Source organism: Apaloderma vittatum, unplaced genomic scaffold, assembly GCF_000703405.1.
Source record: "Apaloderma vittatum isolate BGI_N311 unplaced genomic scaffold, ASM70340v1 scaffold7795, whole genome shotgun sequence".
In the NCBI taxonomy this organism is placed as follows: Eukaryota; Metazoa; Chordata; class Aves; order Trogoniformes; family Trogonidae; genus Apaloderma; species Apaloderma vittatum.
This window is the reverse complement of record NW_009717575.1, coordinates 17,489-32,812: the sequence shown is the minus strand read 5'-3', so window position 1 is coordinate 32,812 and position 15,324 is coordinate 17,489. Positions and strand designations below refer to the sequence as shown.

At 42.7% G+C, this 15,324-nt stretch overlaps 1 protein-coding gene across 1 annotated transcript in view; it reads left to right on the top strand.

Annotated features, from left to right (window-relative positions):
* The first annotated feature begins 7,622 nt into the window (after window positions 1-7,622).
* Window positions 7,623-15,324, top strand: part of CA12 (carbonic anhydrase XII) — an 18,516-nt gene continuing 10,814 nt past the window's right edge. The window contains exons 1-2 of the mRNA XM_009869954.1: window positions 7,623-7,855; window positions 10,745-10,765. Coding sequence (XP_009868256.1) covers window positions 7,765-7,855; window positions 10,745-10,765 — 112 coding nt within the window. The 5' untranslated portion in view covers window positions 7,623-7,764. The remainder of the gene's footprint in view (window positions 7,856-10,744; window positions 10,766-15,324) is intronic.

Here is a 15,324-nt window from a genome sequence, read left to right as displayed (position 1 = left end):
TTTTTTTTTTCTTTTTTTCTTTTTTCCACCCCCCCCCCCCCCCCCAGTCACAAGAAGACTTGGCTTAGTTATTTGTTTTTGTTTTGTAGCGGAAGGAGAATTAAGAGTTGCATAGAAGTTAATGAGCATATAACATCCCTCAGCCACGTAGACACTCCAAGATAAATGAAAAGACTTCTGTTCTGACTCAGGTCAGCGATCCTGTGTCGATGAAGCTAGTGGAGTGGTGACAAGGGGCTCCTGCATTCATCCTCTGGGCAGCAGCATCAACTGTGATGAACCTCTGTGCTCAGAGCAAGGAGCACAGTTCCACCAGTGGAAGGAGGAAACAGCAGTGAGGCCGCCTATCCAGACTTGCCCAGTTTGTACTGCTTTATGCCCCTGGCTGGCTGTATGTGACATCTACAGATATTTACAAAAGCGTAGAGACAGAAACGGAGCAGAAGGAATTCAGTCACGCAGTCAGAAACTGAAATCCAGCACGGGGACTCCTGGTATCCTGCCCAGATCACTCCCTTCTGCCCTGCCAGCCTAGAACCTAGAGAAGGCCACAACTAAGTATCTGAATGCCTCCGTCTTCCCCACAGCAAAACTTTTGTCTGGCTAGTCCTTCAGCAACTCGCATGTAAGATCTTGGGCCAACACCATGACCATGCGTGGTGAATGAAGCAGACAAAGCAGAGGCCAGCAACAAAAATGATCCTGTTATTCTGAGGAGTATTTCTGGCAGGATCCAGGAGAGCGAAGCCATGAGGAGAAAGCTGTGTTCCATCTTTAGCAGAATGCCTCACTTTCCTGTACTCTGCTTCTTGACTTGTTTGCTTGACACTTTTTTTAACCATGCTTTTGGGCTTTCCACTGTGTGCAGACAGGACAAATATAGTGACTCACAAGTGTATACCTATTATTTAGTTGTTATATAAAGCCCACCTGAAAGCACCATGAATTCACATTTTAGGCTTGCTGGAAATTTGTTCTGGTCAGTTGGCACCTTGCAGGGATCCTTTCTCATCTCCCCACATAAGCAAATCCTCAACATGTTTTTAACTGGGTATAGAGAAACCCTGTTAGTCATAGCAGTGACCACAGAAAAGGTTTTGCCTTTGAGATTTTTTTATTATTTCACACAGCTTTTCTAGGTAACCTTTCATAACATAGGATGCTATTTGTGCTTTTCATGTGGTGACAGGGGTCACCATCCTGGCAAGTGAGAAGGAAATTTGTTGGAGACTATTTTAGATACCAATTCTTGCTGCACATCATTCATGCAGTCGTAACTTCTCCTTCACTCCCCTACTTAGGTCCTCAACTCCACTCTAATGATGTGGAAAGATCTGAGTCCCTGATAAAGTGGAAACTAGGGTAGGCTGATAAATTACATATTTGTCACAGAAAAAAGTAAGGAATCTTTCTCTAGAGGTGTAATATCATTATTCGGATAAATGCAACAGATGAAGAGAGCTAAGATTTAATGCTTCTCCTCTATTTGTCTTACAAATCCCATTTTAATATGCTTCAGAACACCATCACAGTGAAATACCCTCAACTTTATGCCCCATCTCTATTGCTCAGTCAGTACCACAATGCAGCATCTCAGAAGAGATAGTGTTCTGAGCCAAAGACCAAAACAAGATGCCTCTGCTCTACAGAAGGCTCTGCAAATTCAGGCATCTCCACATATGAGGCTGGCAAAGCAGAGAGGTGCTGTCGAGTGAGCTCCCTTCCCTTCTGCCCCAGCTATGAAGTAAAGACAAGTTGCATAATGCAAAAAAATACCCCCAAACTCTGCTTTTTTTCCAAAAAGGACACTAAAAGGTCATGCCCAGCACTCCTCCCCAAATTTTTATATTATTTTCTGGAAATTCTGCAAAGAATCTGGTATCTTACTGAGGTGTGCTGGAAAGGGTGAGTAGGCAGCCTGGAGAATGCACTGATGCAGGACACGGGAAGCAGGGAAGTGGACACATGGCACCCCAGCCCTTGAGTTACCCACAGCTGGCACTGTAATGAATGGCTCAAGCTCATTAAAGGGGCTTCTTGTTGAATTACTGGCAGAGAAGCAGGGAAGCGCTTTGCTGTGCAGAGTGCCGCTTCCCTGGCTACATCTTCAAAGCCCAGGATGCTCACCAGGCTGGCTGCCCTATGAGGGATGGGCTGCACTTTTCTTAAGCTGACCGGTTCTGTCCTCAGTGTTTCTCACCTAAATCTAAGCCTTCATCAAATCTCACATCTTCCTGTCTTCTTTACTAAACCCTAAGAAGGCAAACATTGCAACTTTGCAGCACAATACTAAAACACATATTTCAATAGTTCATTTTCCTCCTGCCAGCTCCCTCTATCTCTGCAGCTCACCATTACTAGAAGGCTGAACGGGTTTAGGAACCAACGACGTATTCAAAAAGGAAAACTTGGACTGCAAAAGGCTAGAGAGGCTCTTATAAATTGTTTTCTATTTTTAAGCAAAAGACAATCCCAAATATTGTTTACTGAAAATATACAGCCAGCAGTTCTCCACAGTCTTTGGTAAACTTTGCACAGCTCCACTGCAGAATGCGAATGTCCTATCTAGTACCAGTGTCAGTCACTCCCCTGAACAGATTCTGGAAATCCACTCGCAGATGATGCGATCCCCATGTCCTAGGAGTTACGGAGAATAAGCCATGCCCTTGCAGAGCATGCAGCAACCACAGCCAGTCCCTACACATACAGTTCACCATAAAGCATCTGTGACTGAGAACCTCTGCTAAGTCAGATTATCTATTAGCCCCCAAAAAGTTAATGTTTAGCTTTGTATATTCTCCGTTTGTTATTCGTTGCATATATTCCCCACATGCAACTAAGCAGATACTTGACAGGTCTTTTTCCCAGAAGCCAAATGTAATGCCTTGAAATTAACGGGCAATATATTTGGACTTTCAACTCGCATGCCAAGATCAGAAATATTTCTAACTGCTTATAGTTACGGCCACTGTAAATACAGCATATTGCTTTCAGGAGTGCTGCTTAACCTATTCTAAAAGCATCACAGTTTAGTCTACTGTTTAAACACAAGTTGAGTTTTCCAACAGCTGGGACCTGAGGCCAAGCTGCTTTGCAGTCATGTTTTACTGTAATAGCTTAAATTCAACCCAGCAATTCAAGAGAAATGAATTGGCAGAGACACTGAGTTTCATTTAAAGAGTCACACTGAAGCATACACACATTGCACATGCATGCCTGTGCAACACAGAGCCTTGGGATTCAAGCCACAGAAGTACAGCAGCAGAAACCATGACACTTCAGCTTAGACGGCGGAGAACAGACCTGTGATCTCATCTGAGTAAGCTGTGGACTTCCCAGAGAGCTATCCCATGGCTGCTCCTGTGTCTCCAGCTCCTGCCTGCCTGGCTGGTTATGCCTCACCAAGACCAGAATTCAGCTCCTGAACTCGAGATACGTAGATCCAGGGCTTTGGGTTAGTCTCTCCTGACTTTAATGGACCACAAATCCCCTCCGAGCTCTCTTAGATACACTCCCATGGCCAAATGTAAGTGAAGCTCAGGCCTTCACACTAGGAAGGCAGGCAGACCTGGGACTGCGTACGACTGACAGCACGCAGCCCAGCATTTGCGTCTGTTATTGCATCTACCAGCTCTGCTGCTCTCCCCTCCTTCCCTTATTCTTTGGTAACCCTCGCCATATTATTTTGTACAGCAAAACAGCTCATTAAAGAGAAACACGGAGTTCAGCAGCTGTTTGTGTAAGAAGCACTTGTAAGCAGCCCTGTGACTGGAGCAGGGTAGTCCTACAGTTTTCACCTTGCCTGTGCACAACGTGGCAAGAGGCACTCCTAGCACTGAGGTGGAACTGTGAAAGGCAGACAGGCAATACCTAGGGGGGTTAATTATTCTTGGCTTTATCTGCTTGTCAAACAACTAACAGAAAGTCTGTGATCTTTCAGTAGGGTAGATATGATATACGCAAAGATACTGAACAATTTCCTGCATTGCCTAGTAATTTAGAAATGCAGTTTTAAGAGACTGAAAGGTCTAAAGGAAGATCATGTCAAGGAAACAAGGAACTTACCTGAGATAAAAATACCTCTCATAAAATCCCATAGCCTGGAAATGGCCAGTTTAACAATAGAATGACTCTTCTAGGGGGGTGAGTGTCAAAAAGAAGACAACAAATATTAAAGAGCTGAACAAGCTGTTTTATCCACACAACTAGAGACTCTTGAGAGGATGGAATGAATGGCAGCGTGCACTAACGTTTCAGACACAAACATCAAGGTTTATATTCCAGCATAGCTCAAACATGAAAACTGGACTCAGTTTAAAGATTTGTGTCTTGGGCTACTAATGCATGACATGCAAGACTCCTCAGGCATTGTTAGGGCTTCTGAGACAACTAGACTATATCTGTCAATGCTGTGCCCTTGGTCTCCAAGACTCCTCAGATAGTCTTGGGGTTGCATCTTTTGCTCACACACAGCAGGCTACCCGTAAACCAGCACGGGTTTGTACCATTTGTGGCACAGCCAGCTGCAGTGGAGCCTCGCACCTACCCGCTCTCACTGTGCCTCGCTGTCAGTGGTCACCCCAACATCCGCCAGCCCCACAAACCTGGCTGGAGGATGGGTGAGACCCCAAGGGACGGCACTATGACCCACACTAATTCTAGTTATTGCAGATGTTCATTTCTTTCTTTGGATCCAACTGACCTCCTCGTGTACTTTCTGTTTGCAGTGTGCACGGTGCTACATAAAGAACCTGTTTGTTACGGCCACTACTCCATATGTTTGCCAAAACATTTTTTAAAGTATCCAAGCAGTATCAGCATCTCCCCTGACCTCTGACACTGCTCACATCAAAACCTTCTTTTCCATTTTATTTCAACTTCATCTTTGAAGCTAAACATGCCAGGAAGAGTGGTCAGTAAAATCATCACAAAATTTGCAAGCGAAAACTCCAATGTGTCTGTTTGACAGTGGCAGAGTTTGATTTAGTAAATAAATTTGCCAATTTGCATGTCAGAAACACAGCTATTCCTTGCAGCCTTGAATCTCAACTGATGTCCTGGTTTGAGCTAAACAAAACCAGTTCTGTTCAGTGATTTGTACAACTGCAGAGCTAATTCAACTTTTTTTTCATATAGTTTGGAAAAATAGCTATTCTGGTTCATTTATAATATAAATGGCTTTCATAAAAAGACCCATACAACCTATTTCATATATTGTGTAGTCATTACAGGTCTATCAACTTATTGCAAATGGTGATGCTATCACTTACTATCTACATTTTCTATTTCTTTTTCCTGTGTCTCATTCTGATACCTACTGTGATCACAGTAAAGGGCACTGCCACAATGAAATAATTCTTGGAATAACAAATACAAACACAGTATTTATTAATCCAAAAAAGAAAGACAAATTAGAAAACATGAGCTAATAGGAAGCAGTTTCCCAATAGGGGAGTCAAGTGTCATTGTTGTGCCTATTAATCCATATTTGGAGTTTGAAGTTTGTCCTGTGTGTGGTGTGTTACAGGCTGAAGAAAATAAGTAAATGAGGCTGGGCTGATTTTGAGGAAAGGAGCAGTGGAGGCTCCAGAGATCTCTGCTTTTGTAATCAGGTTAGGAGAACACAAAGGTAAGTGAGATAGAGCAGAATTTCCTCTGCTGATGAACATGTGCTGGCCAGCTAAACATGTGCAGCCGTTTTCAAAGCAAGGACATTTAGACATGAAGATGTTCACCCATGTCCATCTACTTGAACTGCGTGTCCAGTGCAACTGCTCTCATACCAAAAGCAAAAACAAGAGCAAGGAGCTGCTCTTTTTAGCCTACCTAAGCATGAGCGCTGCAGAAAGCAGCAGTAATAAGTTAGCCTGTAGCAGTCTCAGGGTACTACATTCAACAGAGCTCATGTACATTCTCCTGAAGGACAGCACACGGTCAGATTATCTTGGAAAACAACAAAAGAGTAAAAATTTCAAACCGCATTAGTATTTTGCTAAACTATGTTACTCAGGAAGATGGTCTGCAGTGAGATCACTTCATATGCCCTGAGAATATGGACAGGACAAACATGTAGTTCTTCAACAGATGTAGTAGAGGGCTAACGCGGTTACGGACTTGGACTATGGCACTGCCCAGGTCTAATCACAACAAACACGCACTTCTCTAATTTTCCTTACCTAATGGCCATTTACCACAACTTTGTCTAATTTCTACAGCACTATGCCCTGGAAGTGATGTCCCGTCTTTTTTTCTGTTCCCGGAATTATATTCCCAAACTTCCAGCTGGTTAGGAAGGTCCTGCATGCAGCAACAACCGTGTGCTGACAGCCCACATGCTTCAACAAACTCAGCACACCCCTTCATACAAACATGCCAAACAGTATCCTGCTGGTGCTTAAAATGGTGCTTGAAAAGCCACGTTTAAAAAAAAATTGACTACAGCTCACATCCTCTCTCTCTAGATTACATCTGGATGAACCCAAACAAGCAGAATTACTGTCTAGTTTTACAAAATACTATGGAGAAGTGTGAGGGAGGAACCTTCCAAAAGGCTACAAGCCATTGACTAGTTGCTGCTGCTCTCTGCAACCTGCCTCTGCCTAGCTTGGGAGGACAGGGGTGCAGATGAACAGCAGCAATGGGCCAAAATCATGCTCTACAGGAGGTCCCTGCCTGGGATCTAGACAGAAGCGAGTCATGCTCCAGTCAGCCTTCTTTTCCCTTTATCAGCCTCATAAATGACAGTAGGAAAAAATAAGTGAGTGACAGTAGGAACAAATAAGCGAGTCTAATAATATTGGGCAATTAAACAGTAGTTGATAAATAAAGATGCTGAAAATAAAGTTTGACCAATCAAAACTAAAACATGCTACAAAGCTGCTACTGAGATGTAGTAAGGAGTTAATAACAATTATAAATAATAATGTACTCAACTGAAACCAACAGCCCCTCCAACCCCATCCTTTGCTCCTCAGCTAACCATGGTGCATTCAGTTTAAGATGATATTCCTCCCTCACCTTCAGAAGAGGACATTAACCTGTACCCTGTGCTGCTCTTTACTCCTCTTTATACATGTCCTGAACATAACACTGCACTCTGGGGCCATTTCTTCATGAATTCTCACTTCTCCCTGTTTCATGTGTTCCCCTGGTTCCAAGAGCTTTCACCTTAAAACACATCCCTTCCTGACAAGCTGGGTGGTTTTGTGGGAAGCACCGATGGTCCCCCTGAGTTATTAACAGGCCCACACACAGCCTCACTTCTACCCCCTCCCCCTCCAGTCCTCACAGGGCCCCATTATGCTACATCCCACTGATTCAAAAATGGGACTTGAGGGAGACACTCTGAAACAAGCTAGAAAAACTCTCCTGTGCTATGGCCCATGAGAGGACACCTTTTTAAAGCATTTGCATCTCTGCTAAATAATTTCTGAAGTTCCATATTTGACTTCCTTCTTGAAATGCCAGAGCCTGCCTTGTGAGGAGCAAACTAAAACTGAGGTAACGAAGGACATGATCAGTTTTCTGAGGGTGCTGTGACCTAGAGGCAGGTCTGATTACATCATTTGTTTTGGGTTGAGCCTCAGGAGCTTTATAAAAAGCAGTCCTAAAAGGAAGGAGAGAGACAAGGGGAGAGAAGGGCAATGAACCATTAGCAGAAGCTCTGTGTGTGCATTCTGACATTTGCCACATATCTCTAAAGGAGTTTCTTCAGAGTACAGAGAAACCTGTGAAGTGTCGGAATATTACAAGTCTTTCCTTGAGATGTCAGCCAAGAGCTTCAGTACAGTCACAGCTGCTACTGTGCTTTTTTTCCTGCTAAAGACACAACTCGCAATGCAAACGCCGTTGAATGGTAAAGTCTTGCAACTTTCTGTTTTATTGTCAGTTGTAACTTAGGGTAGCTAATGTATGCAGAAAACTGGCATCTTTTCATTAATATTATCTCAGTAACATGCTCAAAGTTGTATATTTCAATTTATCAGAATTAGTATTCTGATATATGCAGGAAAAAGAAATTTGTCTTCTGATTTACTTTGCACTAGAGACTTCTTGCACACTCAGTATGCCTTGCTTTGTGATCTCTGTGTTTGTCACAGAATGAAGGAGAGACTGGCTCTTCTCAGAGTTAGTGCAAGCATCATACCTTTCCCTCTGTCCTGCTTATTTTTAAACCAGAGGAAAAGAACGCAATCCCTGTGAAGCTCTCTTATATTTGAACAGGACTGATTTCAGTAGCTCAGAACTCCTCACTCTCTTTTTAGGAGTTAATGTTTATCTAGTCAAGCTGATTGTAATCAATTTTCATCCCCTCCAGCTAATTACAATCCACCTAGGGTGATTATAGGATATGAGGGAGAGTCACTGTAAAAGGCTCTGTAAGAGGACTTACTCTGCTTGTATATTCATGTGTCCAAAAGAAGAACTGAAGATTCAGGAGTAATCCAGAGCCATGAGTTTCACACAGAGCTCTGCTAAGACCAGCATTTTACCTTTTTTTTTTTGCATGAGCTACATAAGGGGTGGAATTAAAACTTTTAAGGTCATCATCTTATGGTGGGCATACACCCTCTGAAAACCGGCTATATTCTCTAGCAGAATCTCCTTCCCAAAGGGTAGAGGTTCCTAGAGGTTGGTGCTTTCTGTGACAAAACAGAAGGTTTGGAAGTGAAAAGATCTGTCAAACAGATATGTCTTATGATACATCTTGAAGGGAAAGCTGGAGAGTACCTGCCTTTGAATTAATCACCCAGTACCAAGAACAGACAAGAACTACAGCATCTGCCTGTCTCTGATATCTTCCCAAGTCAGAGACACAACTAACATAGACTATCACAACTAAAACCATTCCCACTTTCCTGGCTCCCAAGTGACAGTGGGAGCCTATCTGTTCCCTGGGTATTGACCAGCGAAACACAGATACATTGGCTCTAGGAACCTCTTCTGCCATGCACGGGCAGGTCAGCACTCACCCGCACACGAACAGAGAGGCAGGAACGTCGTCACAGGTACAGGTCACTTTTGCAGCTCTACATGTTCAGTCAGATAAAATCAAGAAGATTCTGCTATCTGGTCATCTGTTCATCTCTGATCTAAGTTAGAAGAAATAAGCATTAAATGTGCCTCAGTCTTAGCAACACTAGTTGTTACTATTGCGCTCACATCAGTAAAGTCATAATGGTGGTGAACTGCAGATCAAAATGCTCACAGGCTAACGAAAACTTCACTTGGCAAAAGACTTTAAGCTTTCATTTATTTTTTATTCCAATTGGCATAAAACATCCAAAATATTGAAAACCTTTGAAATCAACTGTTTTGAGGTTGTTCGAGATTATAAAGACCATAGTTTTGACACGTCATACACATTTTAATGGGCAGTAAGACCACAAGCAGAGAGTAATTGTTGTAGTTAAGCCAATATTTGTTCAAACTCCGCTCAGATGAGTATGTTGCATTTTCTAAAACCTTCTGACACTCAGTTGCTATCTTCATGCAAGTTTTACCTACAGAGGTAACTGATGAGAGGATGTAAGCCCCAAAAAGTTAATAAGAGATAATCCCCTGCAGAGAGAAGGGGAGAGGAGAATGAGATTTCTCATCTTGAAATCTAAGACAGTACATGAACTCCTCTACACGAGGAACCTGGGGACTTCAGCCAGGATGATTACACATACCTCATTTTGAAAATTACAGTGTAAAAGAATAAGGCACAGTGGTCCTGATGAACTGGAAGCTTCCAGCACATGCTAATACAAAAGAGTTAAGTGCAGCTGTTTTGCGCATCCCTACAAATTAATCCCAAACACAGAGTACAAGAAATGCAGCCAAGGACCATGTACGGAAAAGACATGTGCATGTAAGGATAAATATTTGTCTGCATGCATGCACGCGTACGTAGGCATACTAAGTGTTTGCCAGACTCATAATTCCAAGCAGAAATAAAATTAAATTTGCAGAGAGTAAAGATGTGCATTAGCCTGATAACCAGCACTGTTCAGGTCTGTCAGGACAAGCACCTGTAATCACACCGCAAGCTGAACAAATTTAAGTAGGTTTCAGAACCAATAAATAAATAAATTTCAAAAGAGCATTTAATAAATCAAGACATTTCCAAAGACATGCAGAGACACTGTCCCAAGTTCAGTTCCCTAATCAAGGGATGAATACTGATCATTTTAACACTCACTCAGCCCCCTGGGGTTCTCTGACTTATATGGGTTCGTGTCTCATGCTCCCTTTTCAAAGTTCATCTATTCCTATTGTTTCAGTTGGCAAATCCCAGATCTGCTGTAGAGAAAGGACCACCCATCACTTCTCAGGGTAGCAAGTGGTAATCCATCGATGTCTTCCAAACTCCTCACCTGGGCATGAGGGCTTTCATTGTAGCTACACCCCAATTATATTCCTTAGTTTCCTAACCGGAAAAAAATTAGGGATCTACCCACAGAGTCTGTGGCTGTTCCACACACATACAAAAAGAAAAATACTGACAAAAGTTTTGCTTCAGGATTTAAGGGACCACAACAAGGTCAACCCTATGAGCAGGATCACAGGGAAATTACAATTTGAGTGAGAAGACTTCATAACCTTTGAAAGTGTTTATGTTTTGCTCAACATCTAGGGCCAGAAAGACAGATAAAAGTATTATAAAATTCAGTGTGTGAGTTTAAGCACCAATTTGTTTCTTTACAGAGTATGATCAACTTCAAGTATTCACAGTAACATTTCCTTTGTCTTTAAACAGGGTCAAAATGGTCTTATATTGGTAAGTACTAACTAATTTGTACATACTAAGTTGTGTCTTTGTTCTGTGCTTTAATGACAACATGCCAAGTGTATTCTGGTGAGGACCTTCTAGGTTCACTATCTTTAGTTGCTTTTGGATGTGGCCCATTGTCTTGAAATCTGTTACCCATGTATCCATCCATCCATCCGTCCGTCCATCCATCCACGCCATTTAGTATCTGAGTTATTAAGAGTCAGTTACCGGGTTCTAAATTGCTTTGCAGGATGGCAAGAACTTCAGCACCCTAAGACTGGCCATAGAAGTGCAGAGGTTCCCCAAGGCCCAGTCACAGACCACTCACAGAGCAGCAGCACGTTTCAGCCTAGCTCTGTGAAGAGCACGCCTCTCCCTGCCCACACGGGTCTTCATTTTTAAGTACAGTCAGAGCTCACTATGTTACCCGAATCGTGTTACTGGAGACTCAGCTCCCTGAAAATCCCAGCACTGACAAGGTAGAATAAATGATGTTCAGGAAAGCAGTGTTATTTTGTACACAAGTTCTTTAAGTCAGCTACTCACCCAGAAGGATCTGATAGCTGCTCAGGAAGAATAATCTAGACATTTTATTCAATTGATCAAATCCTCTGGTCAGGTATTTCCTCATTCCTTATGGCAGCCTACCTCCCACGAAAACTAAGGGAACAGGAAAGAAAGTCAAGCCATTATATTCACAGCGCAGACTGATGTCAAGATGAGGGTCAAGGTACAAGATTAAGGGTGGAGGAAAAATCTAGGTGCCGACTGTCAACAAGAGTTGTATTTGTTCAGCACACCAATAAAAACTGAATGTTGATATGGCATTAGCAGCTCAGGGCATGGTGGCAAAGCAAGATGACACTGCACGTGATCATGTCTTATCTTTCCCACGCAAGCTCTCCAAAGAAATGAGTATTTGGCTTAGTTGTTATGGAAATTGTTGCATTAGATACAATAAATACAAAGGCTAAACCTCCTCTCTATTTGCCTCTTCCTCAGCCAAACCGCAGTGATGCTATTTGTTCTTCCTGATTTCACTGCTCCTGTGATGTTAAGTAGATGAAGTGTATCACGAGAAAAGTGTTTTCAGTTAAAGCACATAATGAATTATTTCGATGCCCCATAGCTCAGGACAGCACGTGTATACAGCTTTTGGCAATGTTGCTCTGTCGCTGGAAGGTACATGCCTGAAGTGCTCTGCCCTAAAAGGGAACTGGTAGTATTAGGGGGCTGGGCTTCAATTCTTTGGATTTCAGCTTTCTGCTTCTGTAACGTAAGAGGGCTGGAATGAAATCAAAGAACCAGAATCACTCCTTGAGAGTGGGCAAGCAGCTACAATGGAGAAAACTAGCTTTGCAGCCAAGTTTAAAGTAATAGCTCCAGTGGAATCATTAACTTGCTTTAGAATGTGAGGAGACAACTTCATGCTACAACGTAGACAGAAGAACTGTTGTTAACAGGTATGAGGCTAGGTGAGCTTGCAAACTCTAGTTTTACTGTTGCCAAGTACTCCAGTTCAGTGAGATGCTGAGAACTTGTGCTAAGGCTCCTCCACTTCCCCCTTAGGAAATGGCAGCTTTAGCGAACACGCTAGAACATGCCCAAAATTTCTCCTACAACACTTGAATGAAGCAGCAGGAACAGCTACAGCCTTTGGCAATTCCTCTATCTCACAAGCTTCCCTCTGAACACATACGCAGAAGACACGGGCACATTGGATACATGCACACAGAATGGTACCACTGAGCTCTGCCTGTGCTCTGAGCAGAACAGAAACTGTGTGGTCACACAGGAATGTGGCAGGAAGCCTGGACTCAGCGTTCACTACTAACCCAGTCCTGGGCCAACAGCAGCTATACAGCTGCCAGCTGGCTGAAAACAGGGCAGAATGCTCTGCCTGGCTGCAAAAATACCACAGGCATTGCCTGCATTACTGACCCAATGCATTTTCCTACAGATCAAGAGAACTTGGATACCCCGAGAGAAGCTCAAGCCATATGAATATTAAGTGGCCATCAGAACAAAAGCCTCTCGGTAACACTGGTGGATTATAGGCCTGTTTTCTTTTTGAAATCAGCCAATATACACATCCTGGGAGAGGACACCACTGCTGTTTTTAAAGGAACATCTGTTCTGCAACACCCTGCAGCACTAGGGCTGCAGGGTTGGCTGAAGGTTTAGGCATGGACAGCTAGAAGCTGTCAGAGGTGATACGATGGACACATGCAGCCATGGTGCTGAGGGTATTTTGCTCAGCTCACGGTGCAGCTGGGCAGAAAAACTACTTTATTTACAGACGTTCTTTATAAAACAGCGTTGAGGGCACAGCCAGGCTCAGCATTATTTACAGCATGGTAGGGGAACATGGAAACTCATGGGAAAGAAGGCAGCCCGCAGACTGGATTTGAGGAACCTGAGTGTGCCCTCCCTACAGCAGGGAGTGCTCATGGCTGCACTGGGAGCGGTGGCAGCAGGGGTCCTACTTCCACCCACACCAACAGCTCTGTACCTTAATCAGCTCACTCCAACAGCTGAATAGTGGCGTTGAGCGTGCAGCACAGGCCCACGGTACAATTACTACTCTGCTGACGCAGTCCTGACAGGATACTCATAGCAGCAAACATCAGCTGAGATGCCCGGGTCTCTCCTTTTGTCACAAATATTGGCACAAAAGGAGGAAGTTAACTGCTAAGGTATTTTTTAATACCTTTTGGGACTTGTAGTACAGGCCAATCTTAATACATCCACATGCTACTCTGTTAAGTAGTGATGAGACAGAGCCTTCATAAACACAATGTGATTTCCACTGAATTTATCTGAATGTGCTGGCACAGAAAAAGGAAAATCTGGTTCACAATCAATCATTCATTCTCAACAGAGCTAGCTGAAAAATGCCTTCCAGCTGTGTGGTTTATCTACCATGGAAATCTTAATTTCACACACACAAACCCAAGCTATGGTGAGCTCGGCTCTTTCTGTGACAGGAATTTTGAGGCACCAAAATTAGGAAGACTACGTGACAAAAGGCAGAATTTCTAGAAAAACTGGTTTTGTACTAGAAAAGGCTTTTTGTTTGCTTTGCTTTGGTGTTCTTCTAATTGAGCAGTAGAGAGAAACAAGCAAAAACTGCTGTAGCTTAGAGGCCTGTGAGTGGAGTTGCAGATTTACCGCTAGTAAAGACCAAGGTACATAAAGACTGCAATAACATAAATAAATACATAAAGACTGCAGAAAAGACAGAAGCTTCTGTTCTGACCTGCTGATGTTGGTGTGGAAGTTCCCATACTCTGCTGTCAACTCTTAAGGGCATTCAATTCATCCAGACATAATACTGAAAAGTGAGTGGTACAACACGGTTTCCACTGGCTGGGACCAGACTTCTATTTCATGCATCAATTAAAAATTACCTATTTAATTATCAAGTTTCCAAACCTAACAGGTGTGTGATGTATTAAAGTCTTCTTGCGAACTCACTATATTATCAATGCGCAGAAATGCCAAACCTTTTAAAATTACTGAAATCTTTTTACAGCAAAGGCTTCTAATGAATTTTTCTGACACTTAGCTCCCTGAAAAGAGCTCCCTGAAAAGTGTCATTATTTTGCACTTCAAGCTTCAACCTCAAGAAACCATCATTTCCTGGCATAGCCTGATAATTATTTCCCTGGGAAATATTCTTCAGTATGTATATCCCATAGTATGGAATTCATGCTCTACTGGAAGAATCTGTTATCTGCCCAAAAACTATGTAGAGGATAGTGTACAGTCTTTTATAACATCAGCATAACACTTAGTAGCTTCTAAAAAGCATTTCAATAACCCTAAGATAGTACCATGAAGATCTAAGAGGAGAGAAATTAATGTGACTGGCAGTGAACTGGAGCCAAAGATGTATGTTGCATCAACATCAAGGCCCATTTTTACCAAAAAGCCTGGATGGAGTCCATGGATGAGTATTCACACGGCAAGCAATGTCATGTACTAACCTGTCTTGAATGATCTTGAAGAGCTTTAACTAGGAACTACGTCTGTCTTTGAGCACCAGAATTGAACTTGACAATTCTGCCACATGCACTATGTTCAAGACAGACTCACCTCCACTAGGCATATCCTTGGAATCTATCTTGCACATAAAAAAAAGGTGAGCCTCTAATAATATTCCCCTGACTGTTAATTTTCCTTCAGAAAAGATCTGAAGTTGCTTTGTCACAGATGACACCAGATCTAGCATCAGATTCTGGCATTCACAAGTCATGGAAGGTGTTAACATACTGAAGAGACTTCAAAGAAGCCACAAGGAATATTACAGGTTCAGAAAAGAAGACTTGCAGCCAAAGACTCAGGGACCTCAATCTATTTAGTTTAAGAGAAGTGAGAAGCTCTGTCCTCTGTGTATGCCAATGAGGAACACAAGTGTGCTAACAGGAGGCTCTTTGATTTCTAAGCAAAGGATTAAAAGTGATCACTATCTAAATGAAGGCAAAGCTAGACAAACTCACGGTGAAAAGCAAGCTGCCAAGGAGAGTGATTATCCATTAGGTGCTAATGAAGTTATCTTTTGC